At 27.5% G+C, this 19,749-nt stretch overlaps 6 protein-coding genes across 6 annotated transcripts; 3 read left to right on the forward strand and 3 right to left on the reverse strand.

Annotated features, from left to right (window-relative positions):
• Positions 1-1,965: 1,965 nt before the first annotated feature.
• On the reverse strand, positions 1,966-3,066 carry MKS88_003132 (uncharacterized protein; the record flags this gene model as incomplete). Its single annotated transcript, XM_067216197.1, has 1 exon — positions 1,966-3,066. The coding sequence occupies one exon, from the start codon at positions 3,064-3,066 to the stop codon at positions 1,966-1,968; it is 1,101 nt and encodes a 366-aa protein (XP_067072868.1).
• A 2,106-nt stretch (positions 3,067-5,172) lies between these two features.
• On the forward strand, positions 5,173-6,177 carry MKS88_003133 (WD repeat-containing protein 55; the record flags this gene model as incomplete). The annotated part of the gene is made up of 1 exon (XM_067216198.1): positions 5,173-6,177. One exon carries the CDS (start codon positions 5,173-5,175, stop codon positions 6,175-6,177), a length of 1,005 nt encoding a protein of 334 aa, XP_067072869.1.
• Positions 6,178-8,379: 2,202 nt separating this feature from the next.
• On the forward strand, positions 8,380-11,139 carry MKS88_003134 (ADP-ribosylation factor GTPase-activating protein 2; the record flags this gene model as incomplete). The annotated part of the gene is made up of 6 exons (XM_067216199.1): positions 8,380-8,613; positions 8,814-8,908; positions 9,290-9,360; positions 9,483-9,537; positions 9,687-9,752; positions 9,942-11,139. 6 exons carry the CDS (start codon positions 8,380-8,382, stop codon positions 11,137-11,139), a joined length of 1,719 nt encoding a protein of 572 aa, XP_067072870.1.
• Positions 11,140-12,410: 1,271 nt separating this feature from the next.
• MKS88_003135 (uncharacterized protein) lies at positions 12,411-13,556 on the reverse strand (the record flags this gene model as incomplete). Its single annotated transcript, XM_067216200.1, has 2 exons — positions 12,411-12,432; positions 12,667-13,556. The coding sequence occupies 2 exons, from the start codon at positions 13,554-13,556 to the stop codon at positions 12,411-12,413; spliced, it is 912 nt and encodes a 303-aa protein (XP_067072871.1).
• A 1,255-nt stretch (positions 13,557-14,811) lies between these two features.
• MKS88_003136 (RAP protein) lies at positions 14,812-16,812 on the forward strand (the record flags this gene model as incomplete). The annotated part of the gene is made up of 2 exons (XM_067216201.1): positions 14,812-15,880; positions 16,091-16,812. 2 exons carry the CDS (start codon positions 14,812-14,814, stop codon positions 16,810-16,812), a joined length of 1,791 nt encoding a protein of 596 aa, XP_067072872.1.
• A 164-nt stretch (positions 16,813-16,976) lies between these two features.
• Positions 16,977-19,072, reverse strand: MKS88_003137 (NIMA related kinase 2; the record flags this gene model as incomplete). Its single annotated transcript, XM_067216203.1, has 8 exons — positions 16,977-17,027; positions 17,240-17,326; positions 17,431-17,551; positions 17,791-17,947; positions 18,159-18,293; positions 18,396-18,492; positions 18,697-18,769; positions 18,972-19,072. 8 exons carry the CDS (start codon positions 19,070-19,072, stop codon positions 16,977-16,979), a joined length of 822 nt encoding a protein of 273 aa, XP_067072873.1.
• Positions 19,073-19,749: the final 677 nt, after the last annotated feature.

Raw genomic sequence — 19,749 nt, forward strand, 5'->3', positions numbered from 1 at the left:
TGGTACTATAACACGAATTTATGCTGATGAACACACTAGGATTTTGCTTTGTATGCAGAGTTGTACTGATTTGAGAAAAATATTAATCTCATGAGGAGAGAAAAGTTTTCTCTTCTGTAAAAGAAAATTTTAAAATGCTACAAATAAGGAGGAAAACACAGTTCCAAAAAGGATGGTAAACTGAAACAAAAAAAAGTATTCAATTGAAATAGGAAAGAGTTGAATTAAAAAAGAGAAGGGTTAAATTAAAACAGAGAAGAGTTGAATTAAAAAGGAGAATTGTTTAATTAAAACAAAGAAATGTTTAATTAAAACAAAGAAATGTTTAATTAAAACAAAGAAATGTTTAATTAAAACAAAGAAACGTTTAATTAAAACAAAGAAATGTTTAATTAAAACAGAGGAGGGTTAAATTAAAACAGAGAAGTGTTGAATTAAAACAGAGAAGTGTTGAATTATAAAAAAATTGAAACAAATCGGTACCTAAGAAATAAATGTTATACGTCCGAATGGCATATATAGATATATACATACATATATATATGCATACGTATGTATGTATATGTAATGCATATACCTATGCGTCGTTATATTCGATGTACCGTTGAGGCGCATACCATCACTTCACCATAAAATAGGAAGACCCCGGAGTAGCTAAAATTTAAGACATTATTCTGTTCGCTCCATTTTATTTACCGAAATATTTTATTATTTTTCTGAACATATTTTTTATGCGTAATAATAATATTACATATTTAGAAATGGAAAAAATTAAAAATAGAAATATATAGGATTGACACATTTGTGCTTGTTTTTAATGTTCACATAATGCCAATATAACAAAAAAAATATGAAAGGTGGAGAGTGCAAAGTGGACAAAAAAAAGAAAATTCATATGTTGAAAAATATACATATGTTTGCAATATAATTAACTTGGGCTTACTTATGCAGTTCTTTTACACATCCCCTTATGCTAGCATTCACAAGGTCAATTTTTTTTTTTTTTTTACCCTGCTTCTCATGCACACAGTCAATAATTAACGCATCGATGTTATTTTATCAAATTAGGGTAGTCCTAACCCCAAGGGATTAAAATTTTGAGTTATATGCCAAGATATATATCAAGATATATGTCAAGATATATGCCAAGATATATATCAAGATATATGTCAAGATATATGCCAAGATATATGCCAAGATATATGCCAAGATATATATCAAGATATATGCCAAGATATATGCCAAGATATATATCAAGATATATGCCAAGATATATGCCAAGATATATATCAAGATATATGTCAAGATATATGTAAGGTTATATGGCATATCGAAGAAAATTTACTAGTACTCAGTATAAATATCTATTTGTAATACGTCTAAAAATGTCCACATATATGTATGTATATAGAAGCACACAACACACAAATGATGCTTCGGAAGAGATACTCGAAAAAAAAAAAAAATAAATAATAATAATAAACTCGCGTAAGGACATAAACTGCTATGTTTAAGCACGGCAAATTTTCCATTTCTTTTAATTTATAGGGAATCGTTACAAGTGGTCAAAAAGGAAAAAAAAAAAAAAAAATACAAGTAGAAATGACAACATACACATAGATGGAAATGCAAATAGGAGTGAATATAGACGTGATAACAACAGAACTAACAATACGCGTAAGTGGTGAGGTCAATGGTGAAGAATATTAATGGAAATAAAAAACAAAGTAGCACAGAAACAAAATTTGAAAGGTTCCTGACAATTTCCACCTTGCTTGTTATACGAAAAAAAAAAGGGGAACTTAAAAAAGGGGCATACAAAATCGGAAAAAATTGGATGTGTACGGTATGTATGACAAGTATCCCTGTGTACCTTACGAACACTATGAGCAACCCGACCAGGTGAAGCAAATCCAGGCATGTACACAAGCATGAGGCTACAACACTGCCCTATTTTCGAAACGTCTAATTGATAAAAAAGTTTATATTCTTAATGGCTGCCTTTTGAACATGATAATTTTTAATAACGCTCATTCGAAATTCGCTATTCTCAATTTTGATGTTACTTCTTACTTGACAAGGAACTCTGAATGGTAGAAAAACTCCAATTTTTGCTTGAAAGCGAAATAAGATGGTTCTAATTTGGTTACTACCAAAGTATAATTGTATATATATCCTTCCCTTTTTACAGTCATTCAAAAGCATTTCATATAAGTTTTCATCCGTTATAGTATGATTAATACTAACTAATGCATTAATCGAATTAATGCCTTGCATTATACCAGGAGATATAGTGATGTCAGATCCACCAATAGGATATGCATGCAAATGCTCAAATAGAACGTCATTTATGAATGTTATTTTTGTATTATTATCTTTTTTTTTTATAGAATAATTTAGAAAAATTAAAGATTCTTCTTTTATAAAATTTTTAAAAAGTTCAACATCTACATCATGTAATTTATTACTAGATAGTGTCTTAGAAGGTATACCTGAATTAGAAGCACCGAACATATACTTTCTAGTATTAAAACAAAACTCATTAGCATTTAAACCAATATCATTAGAAGGATAATAATATAACAGCACTTTGCTAACTAAGGTACCCATAAATAAATTATTATAGTCAAAGATAATATTAATTATTAGATCTAATTTTAACAGATTTTTTTCATTATTAATATCGGTCTTACTAGGAATGGTACTCATACCTTTGTGTAACACTGCACCAATGTTATTAGCTAAATAAAAATTATGATTTACGGAATTTATTATGGACGATTTGGAAGATATATGATTACCTATTAAAAAACCAATGCAAAATATTACCAAACAGACAGCCACAATACTTGTTATTTGAGTAAATATGTAAAAAATTAAACTTTTAAAAAGAGAAACATCACTCCCTCTATCCTTCTTTATAATATATGTATTTAGCTCTCTATTGGTACGAGGAAACTTTTTTATAAATTCATTTATATCATCTATCGTTTTTATTACTTTCTTGTTTCTATATTTATAAAATTCTCTATCGTTCAAGCTGCTCCGTCTTTCTTTGACTTCCATTGGTGTAAGAGATCTGTTCTCTTTAGAAAAAAAGAAAAATATGTGTAGCCTATTGAAGTTTGATTCAAACTTAACATCAGTGCCCCATGCGATGATCCAATGTAACTTTCACGCAAATTGCACCATTCGAAATGTTGTTACAGGGTATATCAGCCTTGCGCGGTTTCTCTACACGTTTATCCTGCGTTCCTGTGTGTCCTTACAATGCTTCCTCACAATACCGCCCTACAATACTGCCCTACAATACTGCCCTACAATTCTTCGCTCCAAACCTATATAGCACGTAACAGGGCTTATTTTGTTTTATCTCACAGACCACACTAAACCACACACACAAACAAGTTACACTTCAGTAGTTATGTAATTATATTTTATCTTAAAAATGGAAAACACATTATAATGAAAAGCTCACTAACCCTCCTTTCAGTAGTATCCCTTTATCACAAAAAAAATTAAGCATTCCTAATTTTGGTTTGCTAACTTTTCCCACTACAAAATGGAATAGCATAACTGGCCGAGTCATGTATTAAATGGTGCGTATTGGTATGTGTGCACAGTATGTAAATATATATATGCACCCATAAACATGTATGTATTCGTGATATGTACAACGAGACTACCTATTTAACACATGAACTCTCAAGTGCTTATAAATACAACTATCAAATTTCCACTTATCCTTAAAAAATACTTTCAACGAATTTTTACCCATGCGCAAGAAGGTAAAAATTATGTTCATAAAAAAGAAAAAGTTTTGAGTCCATTTGCTTGCAGGAATGTTTTTTACCGTCTCCTCTTCCTTAGTTCTTAGTGTATATCATCACTTAGAGTATTTTATATTTGTTTTCTCCCTTAAGTATGAAAATGCGTACATATATTTATATATATACATATATGCATATGTACATATATTTATATATACATATATGCATATGTACATACATTTATATATACATATATGCATATGTACATGCATTTATATATATGTACATGTAATATACATATTCGGACCCCAGATCAAACTTTCGCAGAATTGCAGTTAATTTTTTTAAAAATAAAGCTACAAATAATCCTATAATGCATAATTTGTTCTTTGGTGTAATTATCCACCATAATATAAACTCCTTATGCCTGTGATAACTATGTACATAAAATTATTTACTTCATTTAATTTGATTTTTTATGTGCCTTACCATTTGTATGCTAAAGCACTATTTTCCTCGCAAAAATGCAGAAGGGATAAAACGAAATACGATCAGAACTTCCAGAAAAAAAAAAAAATAATAATAAAATAAACCAAAATTAAAATTAAAATTAAAATTAAAATTTATACTAAATATTTATCTCACAATTTCCAATTTTTTTTTATGTTTTTTTGTTTGTTAGTAGCTCATATTATCCTGGAAATGCATTTTCCCCTTTTTTCCTAAATTTTTCATTTTTTGGCTAAGCCTTTTTTTTTTTTTTTTTTTTGTGTTCCAATTATTTTTAAATATTATTATTATCGTCATTATTATCGTCATTATTACTATCATTATTACTACCCTTAATACTATCATTACTATTATCATTATTATTTTTTTTTCTTAAATGTATTCTTTTCAATTTTCAAATTAATGTTTGCTATGTAAAACTACGCAGCGGGAGGTTATCGCCACTGTTTGAGACGTACAAATAGTAAAATACGTCCATATAAATAAATATATGTATATATGTATTTATTTACGTACGTATATACTTATGTAAATATATATGTATAGACCCATATTCGGTACATAAGAACGCGGATGAACATTACGACAGCAATGTGCAGAAACACATGTCAAAGAAGGCAAGGGGGGAAAAAAAAAAAAAATTTATAAAAAGAAATTCTGTTTTACTAGCGAAACGTTGTCAATGTACCCAAGTTCCAGTGGAATATAAAATGTGGAATATATAATAATATATATATATATATGTATATATGCATACATGTACGCTTGTATTGTATATGTGTTTTATACAACATAATGACGAAATAGGAATACAAAAAGTGGGTACGGAGTAAAGACAGAAATACAGTTAATAGAAAACAAGTACAAAAAAAAAAAAAAAAAAATTAGCAGAATGTACACCCCCATTAAGTGCAAGGCTTCAGTTTTTGATGTCGAGTTTCACCCAAAGCTGGACTTACTATGTGCTGGTTTGTTTGATGGGAATTTAATATTATATAAATTGAAAAAAGATGTAAAACAAAATGAAGAACAAGATGTAGAACATAATGAAGATGAAAAAAAAAAATTTGAAAAAATATGGCACATATATAATCATGAAAAAACAATTAGGTGTGTTTCATTTTCCAAAAAAGGGAAAACAATTTTATCAGCATCCTCAGATAATAAATGTGCATTAACAGATATTACAGGAAAAGTTATATGGACCAATACATGCCATAAAAATTTAATTAGTTCTATTTTATTTACTAGTTTAAATACCTTCTTAACAGCTGATGAAATAGGAGTTATAAAACACTGGGATGTGAGAGATAAATCAAAAAAACCCATACATAAAATAAAAGTGTATGATGATATTATTTCAAGTATGCTTTTAGATCATAATGAAAAATCAATTATTGTATCATCAGGAGGTCATTTATCCCATTTTGATATATTATATAAAAAAGAAATTACTTCTCATACCATATCAATAGAATATAAGGATGATTTATTATGTTCTCAACTTATTGCACATAATTCAAAAATAGTATGTACAACTATTAATGGAGATATTATTATTTTTTCTAAAGAACCATGGGGAAACATAGATGGAAAAATTAAAGCTAGTAAAGAAATGATAAATACTTTTGTTAAACTGGATGAATATATTATTTTATTTGGTACATACGACGGATTAATAAAAGCTGCACATTTTCATCCAAATAAAGTGGGTGATATTATTGCAAGACATGATGCTGCGGAAGGTATTGAAAAATTAACTATTAATAAAAAAAAAAATATATTAGCAAGCATTTCACATGACTATTCCATCAACTTTTATCCCATTCGAATGAACAGTTCATATATATCAGGAAAATCCAAAAAAAAAAAAAAGCCCTTCTTTCGAGACCTATGAGGAATCGGCGTTTTTGCGTTCGCCCGTTCGTTTGACCGTTTATTTGTTTATTTATTTGTTCATTTACTGAATCATTTATTTTTGTTTATGTATAACTGCAATAAATCTGCAGTTACACCTGCCACTATATATGTATATATATATGTATATTTATATGCGCGTGTATACGTATTTTTATTTCTCCCTTTTGCAAAAGTAACCTCCGCCTAAATAGACTTCATAACTACAGATTAATATACAGTCTTTTATTTTATTTTAGCTTTTTTTTTTTCATTTAAACCCGTAGTCCATTATAAAACAGCCTGCGGATGTACACACCCAAACATACATGATAACATTTTTAAAAAAGTATTGCCACAGTTGTTCCTCCGTATGTGATACGTATGTTACGTTTTACCATTTTGTATGTTATTAATGCTTTTTTTTTTTTTTTTTTTTTTTTTTTTTTTTTTTTGCTTCATGCTTTATATGTGTAAATGTACATACATGCATTTATACATATCCTCATATTTACATATCATATGCAACTCCGCCTAGGCAATTCACTCACCCATTTCTGAATAACAATTGTTCAATCTTTTGCATAACTTTATATATAAATATGTATGCATATATATATATACACATATATACGTATGTATGAAAAAAAACAATGTACAATGTTATTGAGGCAAATCGACATTTCCTGCTTTAACACTAGTAACAGGAAAAAAAAAAAAAAAAAAAAAAAAAAGAGCTCTCACCTTTTAATTAAAGCTTTAGATTAAGCATTATATATGTGTAAGATATACAATACATGTGGTAAACTGCTTTTTTTTGAAATACACCAAAACTATTTTAATATATATTTATTCTGCGTTATCTTCTGTTTATTTATATTACCCTTTCGCAATTCACTTCTCATATATGGTGAATTCGATAAATAATTAAAAATATATATAAATATTTAAAGAAAAAATTAAAAAAAAAAACAAGAAAAAAAAAGTATTTTTATGCTATTATAGCACTGATATCTAGTTATTATGAATTGGCATGTAATTTGATTTTTTTTTTTTATTTGTTCTCTTTTTTTCTTTTTTTTTTTTTTTTTTTTTTTCCTTATTTGCAGTTTTGTAAGGAGTAAAAAGTGAGATATAACAATCTTACCTATTCGTTCAGTTATTTAGCCAATAAAATTTAGCATTTTTAAAAAAAACTTGTTATGTATACTATGATATATATATGGAAACATAAGAACATAGTATGTATGTATATATAATCATCTATATATATATGAATTTACATATGTACTTATGTATATATTAATTAACATGTGCGTGCTTTTCTTTTGAAGTCTCATGCACGCGTAGCAATATAAGTAGATAGGCAGTTACTAGATTTTTTTTTTTTTTTTTACATTTATTACTTTTTTTATATTTTTTAAAAATAACGTAAATATAGCCGATATTAGAAATTAAATTTGAAAGAATGAAGCACACATTGCTCATTTCAAATATTTTAAAATTATTCTTTACCGGTAAAGCATTATATCATTTTATACGCCTAGCTTCCAAAAGGATTGAGTATACAGTGTATTCTTAGGCCGATCTTTCGTATATACATGTATATGCACGTTTATATATTTGCGTGTATGTATATACATTTACACCAAGTTGTACACATTTTAGCATAATGACAAGATGAAATTTTTATTTTCATTTAGAAAAAAAAAATTCGTCATGTAGCGAAATTTTTAATTGTAAAGTTATTTATTTTGCCAAATAATATATATATATATATATATATATATATGTTTATATGTTTATGTACATCTACACATATACACATATACACATACAAGTGAGTATGAGAATGTACATTTATGAAGGAGTTAAATGACAATTTGGAATGTAACAGAGCTTTTTAAAAAACGTATTACTTTCTGTGAAATAAAGGATAGCGCAACGACATTACAGTTTTGCACCTGTATCTACTCATAACTACCATTATATATATATATATATATATATGTGTACGTTTATTTGCGCCCACATGTACATACCCTTGCACGTATGCACGTATAGGTTTAAGCTACACGTTTGAACGAGTCGTGTTATGTATGTGTATATGCTCATATGTACGTACGTATATATTTACACACGTATACATGTACATCCACGCAATCACAAGCATATATGCGCAGAAAGGGGAGGTGTTTAAAGAATGCGTATAGCTAGCAAGAGCAGTAATTCTTACCAACGTGATATTGAAAGAATAACAAAAATAAAAGGAAATAACAGATGTGCTGATTGCGGAGCAAAGTGCCCTAGGTGGGCAAGTATAAATCTTGGTATTATAATCTGTATAGAGTGTTCAGGAATACACCGAAATTTGGGTGTTCATATTTCAAAAGTGAAATCATTAACTTTGGATAAAATTATGCCACAGTGGATACATGTAAATTATTTTGTTTTATTTTTTTATTTTTTTTTTTTTTTTTTTGCAGAATTGTACTTCATACATTTTTATAGAACCGTATTTGTACAGCTGTTTCGTAAATGACTTTTCTTTTTACTTCAATCCGTTTTTCTCCATTTCATCTTTCTCCTTTTCGTTTTGCTATGTTTCATTTTAATTATTTTTTCTTTTTTTCGAAGTGCATTACAAGTATAGGTAATGACTTGTCTAACGCATATTATCTGTACAACCTACCTCCTGATACGTACATGCCGAAACAAGGGGATTCTTCAGTGTAAATATATCAAAAAACAAAAAAAAAAAAGGAAGGAAAAAAAAATATTTTTTGCTCAAATGAAACATGATGTATAAGTGAATTAGCCGTGAATAATTCCACGAAACATTTTCCCTTTTATTTTTTTTTTTTTTTACGTAACTGTATGATATTTATAAATTAGTCTATTTTTATATGTCATAATACTATTAGTATGACAAGAAGTACGCATTTCGAATTTATTTGCGATCCACAAGATCGTGTAATGTATACATATATGTGGTATGTACATATGTAATTACATATAAGTATATATATATATATATATACATATATATATACATTTTTATATAAGCTCATTATTGTATATGTACCCTTAAATATTGCCCTTTTCCAACACAGCGTAATGCAAGCGTGGATAAAAAATAAATATGAAAAGAAGTTATATGTGCCAGCTAATAGGAAAGAACCCGGTCTGTATTATTTAGAAGGTACATATATACAGACATACGGGTTTTTACATCTATACATGCTACTTATACAATGTATACATGTAACAGTTCGTGTGTTTTACCCTTTTTTTTGTTCATATTAGGAGATGATCCCAGAAAGTGTCTACCAGAGGTTGCACGAGTAAATGCCCATATAAGGTGAGAAAAACGTAAAATAGCTCAAAAAGATAAATATGTGCATGCGTACATATGTACATACATGTATTAACACACTTAAATACAGTGCAAGAAATGAGGTTTAATTCAATGCTCCATTTTTACCTATACGTATATTTCTTTCATTGTAGTGCCCACAATGTGCCTTCCCAATATAGAACGAATGACAGGAAAAATTCAAAAAGTGAAATGAGAATGTAATATTTTAAAAATATTATTTTATGGTTATACACGTATATATTTATGTATATGTATGTACACCAATGTGCACACATATGTACGTGTTTGTCCCATTTTAATAGTCATCTGTGTTTTACTGTTCCTTTTGTATTCATATGTTGATTTATTTTTATTTTATTTTATTTTTTTTTTTTTTAATTTTGAAGGGATAATATTATGGAGAATTCTGGAACATTAGATATTTTCGACTCGTTAAAAATTATAGACAGTAATAAATTTCAAGAAGGGATAATAAATAAAAAGGGCAACAATGAGGAAAAGGAGAAGGAATTATATTGGGGTTTTGCAAAAAAGGACAATGATAATAAAAAGTACTTGAACGATAACTTTTATTCTTTTGATAATATGTTAATTGGTGAAGATAAAAGCAATAATATTACCCTTAGTAGTACCAATAATGGTAATGGAAATAGTATCAATAATACTAGTAATATTTATAATAACAGTAATAGCAATAGTTATAGTAATAATTATGGAAATAATTATAGCACTAATTATGGCAATAATTATAGCAATAGTAATGGTACTAATAATAGTAGTATATATGCTACGAAGGACTCTTATTTTTTCAACGACTTTATAAAAGCAAGCAGTTCAACTAATGACTTAGTTAATTCGGGCAATCCGAGTAACTCAAACAACATCAGACAGTCGAATAGTCGTAGCTACAACAGTAATAATAATAGCTGTAATAACAATAATAGTGGCATTACCAGTAATAGAGGCAACAACAGTAACAGTAACAGTAACAATAACAGTAACAATAATAGTAACAGTAACAATAATAGTAACAGTAACAATAATAGTAACATTAACAATAATAGTAACATTAACAATAATAGTAACAGTAACAATAATAGTAACAGTAAACCCTTTTTCTTTTTTGATGATGATGCTAATAAAATGAACAGCACGATTAATAACAACATCTTTAACGAAAAATTAAATTTTCCTAATCCCTGTGAGAACAAAAATTTCAACAATCTTAATTCTTTATCTGAAAAGGATTTAAGAGATGCGAAAGTTCAGGCAGCAAAAAAATGTATTGCTCGACTTTTTGCGAACTCTAAAAATATTTCTTTTTCTGAAAAAAAGAGATCAAATATAAATTTAAATAATCATGATAATCAAAATAGTCATGTAAAAAATAATTTATGTAAATCATCATTTAATACATTAAATGGATATAAACAAAATTGTTTTGAAAACTTTAGTTCAAATATTGTAAAGAATTCCAATAATGAAAAAAGCGATTCAGGAACATTAGGAGGTCTGGAAAAAAGAAACAAAAAGAAAGATGAAAATAAATCTATGCAAGACTTTGATTTTTTTTTGAGCGATTAGTGTTTCATGGATGTTTTACATTGTTTCGGTCTAATACCAGCGCGCAAAGTAGAACAGCGTATACTCGTATCTATACATATATGTGTATATATATGCATTTACATGTGTGTGAGCGTTTCAAACGCGCTTTTTACGAAATTTCGGGAGTATGACTCTGCTTAAAGGCCATCTTCCCCCCCCCCCCAAAAAAAAAAAAAAAAAATATATATATATATATATATTAGAGAAAGTTACCAAGAAAATATTGCTCGTCTAGGTGACTCTCAAAATTGTGTGCGCTTATAGGAACTTTGCGATTATTTTATTATATTTATTTATACACACATTTATTCATACACATACAATATGTGTACATGTTTTTTTTTTTTTTTTTTTTTTTTTTTATTGGTTCCTATTTCGCTTTTCCGTTTTTTGCCCCTCATTCACCCTAATGAAATTTTTTGCGTGACATATATGTGAATAATGCATATATTGTTTATTTAATATAACTTGTTGTATTTGTTTTTTTTTTTTTAATGTGTTTCGGTTATAATATACATACATATATATACATATATAGTCATACGGCATTACGTGCAGCTTATAGCGTCATATTTTTATATGTAACCCGTATGCACACCGCCCGTACATCGTACATGTGTGCTTGCCCTTATGTATTATTGTATATATATATATATATATATATATATATAATGTATACGTATATATTGTATACGTATGGGCTCGTGTGCATTCGCATTACGTACCTTTACCAGAGCCCCCTTTTATTTGTTAACACTGTTGTTCATTTTCGCCCCCCTGAGTTGTTCAGCCATTATTTGTTCATCTTAACCATATGAAATTTTAACCCCCCTTTTATTTTTTTTTTCATTTTTTATTTTTTTATATAATTTTACCAGAGTAAATGAAAAAAAATAAATTTTTTAAATAAAAACGAAATGCTCTTTTAAAACAGTAATAAAAATGGAAATTTTTCATATGAAAGAATTGTTACTTGTCAAATATATCCAAAAAAAAAAAAAAAATTGGAAATGAACAACGGAAGAAATCAAAAGCTCTGCCTTAAAATGGTATCATGTAGATTCGTGTGCACACACCATATAAGAGGATTCATATACATATATATACATATACATATATATAAATATACATATATATACATATACATACATATACATATATATACACATATATATTCATATACATACATATACATATATATACATATACATATACATATATTTACATGTACGGGTTTATATGTCCAATTTTCACCCGCGTTGCGCGCATTTCCTGTACTCGCGCAAAATTTTCAAAGCCTTATAAAAAAACACCAAAAAAAGAGTAAATAAAAAAATAAAAATACGATATATTTGGAGGATATTAAAGAAAAGGTCATACAGAATAAACGTAAACATAATAGAGATAAAGGAAAATAAAAAAGCATAATTGAAATAACTCGTGCGAATATTTTTAATATTATATTTGAAAAGATGAAAAATGAAATAAGTGCACATTAAAAAGGACAGCAATATCATAATAACAAGTATAATGGGTATAATATATATAAATAATTTTTTTGTTTTATTTATTCCATTTTTTTTGGACGCATAAAACATTATATTATCTTTTTCCATAATTATTGGAAATGCATAATAATCTTTGTAATCATACAGTACATATTTACTATTATTAATATGCAATGTGTCATATGTAATTAATTGCTTTTGCATAATATTTGATATAATTCTGTTTTTGTTTTTTCTTATGGGGTAACTTACTACAGGTAAATTATTATAAAATGTTAAATATATTTTTAAAAAATAAATTTTTGTAGTATATTTACCACCATCACTTATATAAATATCCAAATTGTAAAATCCATTAATAGCTATCAAATTAACAAATAAAAGGGACAAGGTAGAAACAACAAAATTATCTTCAAATGTATTTGAAAACACAAAAGTTTCGTCTTTTTTTAAATCTTCAATCGTATTACTCATATGTAAAGAACTTCTATCTCCTATTAGCTCCTTTACTAAAAGAACTATCAATTTAGACTTATCAAACTTCTTATTCACTTTGAATGTGCAGCTAATTGTTAGCATATCGTACAAGCTGACTTGTTCATCTAATATAATGTAACTATTTATGTCCATACTTTTGGCCGTATTCTTCTCCTCATTAATTTCCGCATATATGTCCGAATTTCCCTCCACATTTTTTTCCTCATCTATTACCTTCATGAGTATGTCTCTTTGCTCCTTTTTGTCATTCAAATATTTCGAGCCAGTTATTTTTATTTTACTTAAAACCAAAAAAAAATTATCGCTTTTTTCAATGTTAACTAGGTCGTCTCTCCCCTCTGTAACCATACTTACTAAAATAAAAAGAAATATTAGGAAAACAATATTCATCTTGACTTTTTCGTTCTATAGAAGGAACATTGACGTGCTTCACTAATTTTTTTTTTATTTTTTCGTTCCTTTTTTTCTTCCTTTATATTAATCCATTTTAAAAATTGAAATAACATTTATTCAGCCTCATTCGGCCAACAGATTAATGAATAATCAACTTGGTGGAACAGCAATGCTACAATGAGTTTGTTCAATATATATACATATATATATATATATATATATATATATATATATATATGTATGTATGTATTTATATCCCTGTGCGATGATGGAACTATATATTGGTATGTATTAACAAATTCTTTAATTACTTTTTTTTTTTTTTTTTTTTTTTTTTTTTTTGCTATTTTCCCTTTAACTTTTCATCAAAAAGAATAAAGACGAAACTACTAAAATAAAAGAGCGAGAAATAATTACTCTCCGTGAATTATCAGAGCGGGGCTGTATTTATACACATACATAAATACCTATATCTATATATGTATATAAAGTGTGATACCCATTCATATACTCCCCACCCTGTAGAGGTGCCAGAAGAGCCTAAATTTTTAGTTTACGCCCTCACATAAATTATTTAGGCGTAGATTTAATAAATTGCGCCTAATCTTAAGAATATAACGAATTATGAAGAAAAAAAAAAAAAAAAAGGGGATACATTTAAATGGTGTACAAAGCAAAGGTACTATAAAAAAAAATTCAAATTAAAACAAAAATGATTGAAAGAGAAAACACGAAAAGAAGAGAAAAAAAAAAATATTACCTCAAAATTGAAGTGAGGGACAGTACCACAAAATTCGAATGACGCGAAAAAATCAACGTGGGAACCTAAACATAAAGGAACAGCAAAAATGAAATAAACCATTATGTATAAGGATATTCATATGTGGATTAACAAATAAAAGGAAAAGAGAATATGAAAAAGGAAAGCACTAAAGGGGGAGGGCTTTGCAAAAATATACAAAAATAAATTTTGAAATATAATATATAGAAGTGGCATAGAAGAGGATGAGAAGCAAAATAAGCGTAGATGAGAAGCAAAATAAGCGTAGATGAGAAGCAAAATAAACGTGGATGAGAAGCAAAATAAACGTGGATGAGAAGCAAAATAAACGTGGATGAGAAGCAAAATAAACGTAGATGAGAAGCAAAATAGACGTGGAAGTGAAGTAGAATGGACGTGGATGAGGGTGAAGAAAAATAATTTAACGATAAGCAGCTTAGCTAAAAGAAGCATCTCAAAAAGCTCTTTAAAATGTTCAGCTTCAAGCCGTTCCCTAATTTCACACGCAGAATAATTACAAAAACTATTAGGAGGACGTACAGTAGTTCTACAAAAATTTCAGTACAAAACGAAGAGAAGAAGATAAAAAATGTGCTTCTTTATTTAGAAAAATGTATATTAGAAGAAAAGGGAAAAAATGAACATTTGCTTTCGTTTAAGACGAAGAATGAACAGGAAGATAAGGTAGAGCAAATCCGAAGGAACTTACTAATAACATCTTATCTATTAAAAAACATGCAAGCTAATGAGCAAAAGTGGTTATCCATATTTGAATTAGTTAGTACTTTATGCCCTCTGGATGAACAGACGCTTAAAAAGAAATCGATAAAATTAAAACAAAAAAATGACGAAAAGAATAAGGAACAATATGCATCAGTAAACCATGTGACAGAATTTCAAAATAATAAAGCAATTAATAAAATTAGCAAAGAATACAATCTTTTAAATTTGTACTCGTGCTATGTTTTTAGCTTTAAGACATCCATAGATCGCCTTTTGAATTACTTACCAATGTATTCAATACATAACTATATCTTAATACTAAAGCACTGTGGAAATTTTCTTAATTTTTTCTTCAAAATAAATAATAGGAAAAATTTTACTAAACTCAACTATATATATATATACTCGTACAATCACAATTATATGAATAATTCAATCATTTTAAAAAATAAGAACGAGATCGTAGTAGGGGGCAAAGACAAATTAGATATCACTTACTACTATGAAGAAATATATAATTTGAAGTATCATGAGATATTTGTTTACAAAATAAAACTAATTAGCAAAATATTAAACACAATAAAATATGATTTAATGGAACGTGATATTTTTTGCCAACTAGCCATTTTTTTTTATACAAAAACAAAAAATGGGATAATAATTGAAAAAAACATTTTAGACTTGTTATATTATTACGTGGAACAACTACACAAAAATAGCTTCATTAAACATGTTGATGTACAATTATTTTTTAAAATTATTAACATAATGTATTACTCAAAAATTGTAAGTACTAACGTACTCCAACATATTATTGGTACGTTAAAAAATATCAACCTCTCTTTTTGCCAATTTTGTAAAAAGGAAATATTTCAAAATTACTTGAAACTATTAACATTAGTAAATTTAAATGAACATAACTTTTACATTTATAATTTTTGCAAATATTACATTTTAAATATAATTACACGGATGAGTAAACATCATTCAAATATTTATAACTTTTTTTTTGTCTCTTCCATTATAGGAATGTTTGATTTTTCGCTAATAGCACTATATATAAAATTTTTAAGACAAAATAAAAAAATTAATTTGAAAGAATCATTAACACATAAAATTTACTACACGCTGTTAGGTTGGGATATAATGCTCAGCGGCTTTATTAAAAATGTAAATAAAATAAGAGAAGAAGCAACTGGCTTTGTTAAGATAAATTTTTACACGAAACATATTTATCACACCTGTTCAAATTCCCCCTCATATGACTTGCTCTCGTTGTCACACGAAATAAACCATTTAAAAAATATTTACAAAAGTCAAATATATATCCAAAAATATGAGAGAAAAAACAATAGAAAAACCAAAAAAGTGAGTACAAATTACTATCTTAATCAGTACAGCATTTACCAAATTTTGAAAAAGCACTTCAATGATAACGTAACTTATGAACATATAACAGACCAAAAAATTTTACTTGATATATTCTTGAAGATTCGTAAAAAAAATTATTGTAAAAATGTTGCAGTTGAATTTAACGGTAGGACACACTACAATTTGCTAGTTCAAAAAGAAGTTGGCAATAATAATGTACACTACACTATGATAGAAAATTACAATACTAAATATAAAAAATGGCTTATTTCAAATCTTCCCTTCTCAGCAATTTATATTCCATACTATGAGTGGAACAATTTTCCGCAAGCACAGCGGGAAAAATACCTTATGCAGGTACTGCATTTTGAGAAGTAGCATACGTGTGTATAGAAGTCTGCATGTACAGGCGAGTAAAAGTATGTACATACGTACATCCATATAGATATAAATAAGTGTATATATAAGCGCTCTTTTCTGACACACACTCCTGTTTTTACCATGAAATGGACAAAAATTAGCTGAAGTGTGCTCAAAAGGAATTAATATTCTTCCCTCTTGTTCAGTATTTCACTTTTCAGTAAATGCACTTCCTTCTATGAGGTGAAAAAAAAGAATTTTTTTTTTTTTTCTAGCTATTTTTCATGTTATCTTTTTTTTTTTTCTAGCTATTTTTCATGTTATCTTTTTTTTTTTTTTTTTTTTTTTTTTTTTTTTTTTTTTTTTTTTTTTTTTTTTTTTTTTTTTTGTTAAAACGATTATCTCCGTTAACCTGCATATAAGCGGTGGCAATTAAGTCATATACCGTGGGTCTTTCTTTGTAATTTTTTTTCAACATCCAATGGCACAAATTTATGAGCTCTTCGGAGTAATTTGAGGGAAGAGGATCTGGCTGCGGAATGAGATTTTGATACAAAAAAAGGGGAGATATATTACATTTCGCATTTTGCATTTTGTTGTTCTCTTTCGAATAAAGGGTTCTATTTATTCACATACCTCATCCTCACAAATTTTCTGAACAACCGATAACATATTTGCGTTATGCGATTTGAACGGTTGCTTTAAGCTAATAAGTTCGTATAATATGACTCCAAGAGACCATATATCGGCTGGAAAGCTGTAGGTTACATTCTTGGGAAGTCATTGCAAAAAAATAAATAGGAGGGCGTAAAAAAAAAAAAAAAAAAAAAGTACAAACAAAAGGTGCAAATAAAAAGTTCAAATAAAGAGGGCAAATAAAAAGTACAAACAAAAGGTGCAAATAGAAAGTACAAACAAAAAGTACAAATAAAAAGAGCAAATAAAACTGTATAAAAATGGACAGACACGAAACATTAAGTGAACAAAAGTGTAAACCTAATTTCACTTACTTTACAAACTTCCGGGGCCATATATCCTATTGTTCCGCATAGTGTACTTGTTTGTTCTGTTTGTTCTAAAAGTTTCGATAAACCGAAGTCTCCAACTTTAGCTCTTTCATGTTCATCTAAAAATATATTATTGCACTTCAGATCTTTAAAAAAAAAAAAAAATATATATATTATGTGAACAAAAATTGAAATACTGGTAAAGACGCAGAAGCAAAATAATAATACTAATATTAATAGCTCGTGAACGGAAAAAAAAAAAAAAAATTAAGATTAAAATTAAAGGTTAAAGTTGGCAATTTATATGAGAAACGAATTCATTTTAACGCCTATACCAAGCACAATATATATAGTTACCTCTGTGTATAAGCTTCTTATCATGTAGAAATTTTATTGCAGTAATTATGTGCAATAGCCACCTTTTTATTTTTGCCTCAGGAATAAACGTTTTCATTTCCTTATTTTTTTTTATGTATTTGCTCAAATCTCCTTCTTCATTTCATAAAAAGTAAGAAAGGTTAGTTATTATAGCACCTTTGTAAACGCTTACAAGTAATGGTAGGATTAAAAAAAAAAAAAAAAAAAAAAACTCACTTGAGCAGTAATCCATAGCAACATATAACACACTGCCTTCAATAAATGCTTCCTTATATCTGACAATGAATGGGTGCACCGACACTTCAACCAATGTCTTAAATAATCAAAAAAAAAAAAAAATCAAACAAACAAACAAACAAACAAACAAACAAACAAACAAACAAACAAACAACAAACAACAAACAAACGAAATAAAACAAATCATCAGTTGCGCCTGCTTATCCATTTAGTAACTGATTCGCAGACACATATTTATCTATTTTCTGCTTCTTTTTTTTTTTTTTTTTTGAACTTAAACCTTAAGTTCATTCACGACATTCGTTTTCTCCTTATAATTCATACATGTCATATCTATCTGCTTAACAACGAAGCTAATAAAAATATGCAAAAATGATGAATAATATCAGATGAAAAGAACTCTACAAAATGTGCTGTTATTTAAAAAAAAAAAAAAAAAATTATTATTTATGTTCTTTAGTAACTAAAATGCAATAAAAAATCTAAATGCACGTATTAAACACATGTATTATTTCGATGTAATCATTACAGGCACATGCATACACTACTACATACATTTCCCCCTTATTGTCTTTAACCGCTGTAACAATACCGAATGACCCCCTCCCTATTGCTTTTATAACCTCGTAAGAACCTATTTTTTTGGGCTTAGACATTTTGTATATTAATATATTCCTTCATATTTTTCACTTAATCTAACCGACTGTTGGTTGTATTTTTCTTTATCTACAACAAAATAATAATTACTTATTCTCATAAGTTATTTAGCCATACATATATACAATATATGTGCCATTAATGCTCCCTATTTTTAACTTCTGAGTAAAGATGTTACATTCCCAAATGGAAAAGCTATCAAAGAAATTTAAGCAAAAGTTTTCTTACAATAATGTAGATTATTTATTTATACTTCTTCACTGATAATATATTTTCCCTATGCAAATACTTGAATTAATCTCGTTACTTATTTAATTTTTACTACATTTACACTTATATAAGTATATTTAAAAAAAAAAAAAAAAAATTTTAAAGGCAAATTCTATGTATATACAGAACAACGCAAAAAAAAAAAAATAAAATAAAAAATAAATAAATAAAAAAATAAAAGTATACCCATAACTTCCTCAGTTTCACTAAAACATATACAAAATGAACATGTATGTACTAGTATGCATGTAATAAATTATATTACTCTGTGTAGAATCCAGTAATAAAAAATAGAGTTAAAGTAAAATAAAACGAAAAAAAGATTTGTTCTATGAGTTTCATTTACCGCATTCTGTCTGTTCAACGAGCTATTTTGCATGATTGTAAATTCTTTGCCAAAATTTTC

Source organism: Plasmodium brasilianum, chromosome 10, assembly GCF_023973825.1.
Source record: "Plasmodium brasilianum strain Bolivian I chromosome 10, whole genome shotgun sequence".
NCBI classification, from domain to species: domain Eukaryota; phylum Apicomplexa; class Aconoidasida; order Haemosporida; family Plasmodiidae; genus Plasmodium; species Plasmodium brasilianum.